This window comes from Capsicum annuum, chromosome 10 (genome assembly GCF_002878395.1).
Source record: "Capsicum annuum cultivar UCD-10X-F1 chromosome 10, UCD10Xv1.1, whole genome shotgun sequence".
Taxonomy (NCBI): Eukaryota; Viridiplantae; Streptophyta; class Magnoliopsida; order Solanales; family Solanaceae; genus Capsicum; species Capsicum annuum.
The window spans coordinates 182,211,331-182,213,026 of record NC_061120.1 but is presented as its reverse complement, the minus strand read 5'-3'; the positions used below and the strand labels follow the sequence as shown (position 1 = coordinate 182,213,026).

Here is a 1,696-nt window from a genome sequence, read left to right as displayed (position 1 = left end):
TTTATACCATAAAAATTCATGATATATTTATATATTATACAAATTATATTTATATCGTAAAAATACACGATATATTTATACCATATAAATTAGATTTGTACCATAAACATATACGGTATATTTTAAATATAAAAAGTTAATACCATGTAATACTGAAAATATATATTTATATTTAATAAATAAATTTTTAACAAGAAAAGAATGAGATATATCATAAATATTTATCTCATAAATTATATCAAAAATATAATAATAATCTGACTTTGACATAAATTATATTTATACAATAAAAATATATGGTATATCTGTACTTTCAACATAATGATTTTTATTTCATAAATATTTATCCATAAAAAATTATGATTAACCCATTACATTAGAATTAAAAATACACGATAATGAAATAATGTTAGATGATTAACATACATGAAAATAAAATGGAACATACACAAGTAAATAGTAAAATACTTAGTTTATTTTAAAATATTTAAATTTTGAATATAAGAGGGAAAAATTTGAAAGCAAAAATTATCTTTTTCACTTTTAATTTAAAAGCAAAAATTATTTTTTCCACTTTTAATTTAAAGATTGAAGATATATCTCTTAAATTAAGGTGAATTAATAATTAGTTATAACATTAAATTAAGAATTATAATTCTCTTTTCTAAATTTTTTTAAATGGCTAAAAAAAAATCTTTGATTTTTGTAATATTGAAAAAGTACTATTGTTTATGTAATTAAATTTTAAGAATGATCTTTTTATATGATTTACTTAAATAAAATAGCAAAATAAATTCTGAACATTTTATGCCCAATAGATAGATAAAAAAGACATTTTATAGCTAATAATAATACAAAGGACATTTGTACATCATATCAGGACATTTTAGCCTTTTCCGTGCAATTTAAGTCTAAATCAGAACATTACAAACACCAAAATTGTCAATTTACATTTGCCATATAACTTTTTTTAAAAAAAATTATACGGGCAAATATGTCTTTTACGTCTTCTATTCATTTAATTTTGTCTCATTTCATCCTTGTCAAAAGCCCTAAACCCCATTGCTCCATTTCGCAGCTTGTTTGAGAAAGAAATGAGAATGCATAAACTGAAAGTTTTGGTATCACTCAATAAACCCTTTCGCAAAAATGAATCGAAGTTCCTCTATTATAGACAGTTTTCAGCTCAACCCAATTACGCTGATTATCTGCAAGAACAGGTTCATTTCATTTAACATTCTTTGTAATGATATATATTATATTTCATTTCATTCAACGGTTTCGGTACGAAGGAAAATAAGTGTGTTTCCTACTTATATTCTTGTGTTGGATAGGTAAGCAAAAAATATCATCCCAAAAACATTTGTGTGTAATTTGGACAAATAGTGTGGGAGTTGGCCGGGGGAGACTTGGAGTAACCGGTAAAGTTGCCTCCATGTGACTAGGACGTCATGGGTTCAAATAGTGGAAATAGCGTACTATAGCCCCTCGTGCATAGTGGCTACGTGCAAGATACTGGGATGCCCTTTATTATGGGAGGTGGGGGTGGGACAGTAGTCAGTAGGGATGTGGGATGGTTGGGTTGAGCAAAAAATATCACCCCAAAAGCATTTGTATATAATTTGGATAAATACTATGGGAGGTGGGGGAGGTGGATCATTGGAGTAATATGTAAAGTTGCTGTCATGTGACCAGG

At 26.8% G+C, this 1,696-nt stretch overlaps 1 protein-coding gene across 1 annotated transcript in view; it reads left to right on the top strand.

Moving 5' to 3' along the window:
• Nucleotides 1-955: 955 nt before the first annotated feature.
• LOC107843407 (3-hydroxyisobutyryl-CoA hydrolase-like protein 2, mitochondrial) overlaps nucleotides 956-1,696 on the top strand; it is a 27,345-nt gene continuing 26,604 nt past the window's right edge. Inside the window, exon 1 of the mRNA XM_016687684.2 lies at nucleotides 956-1,220. Within this exon, the coding sequence (XP_016543170.2) occupies nucleotides 1,095-1,220 (126 nt within the window). The 5' untranslated portion in view covers nucleotides 956-1,094. The remainder of the gene's footprint in view (nucleotides 1,221-1,696) is intronic.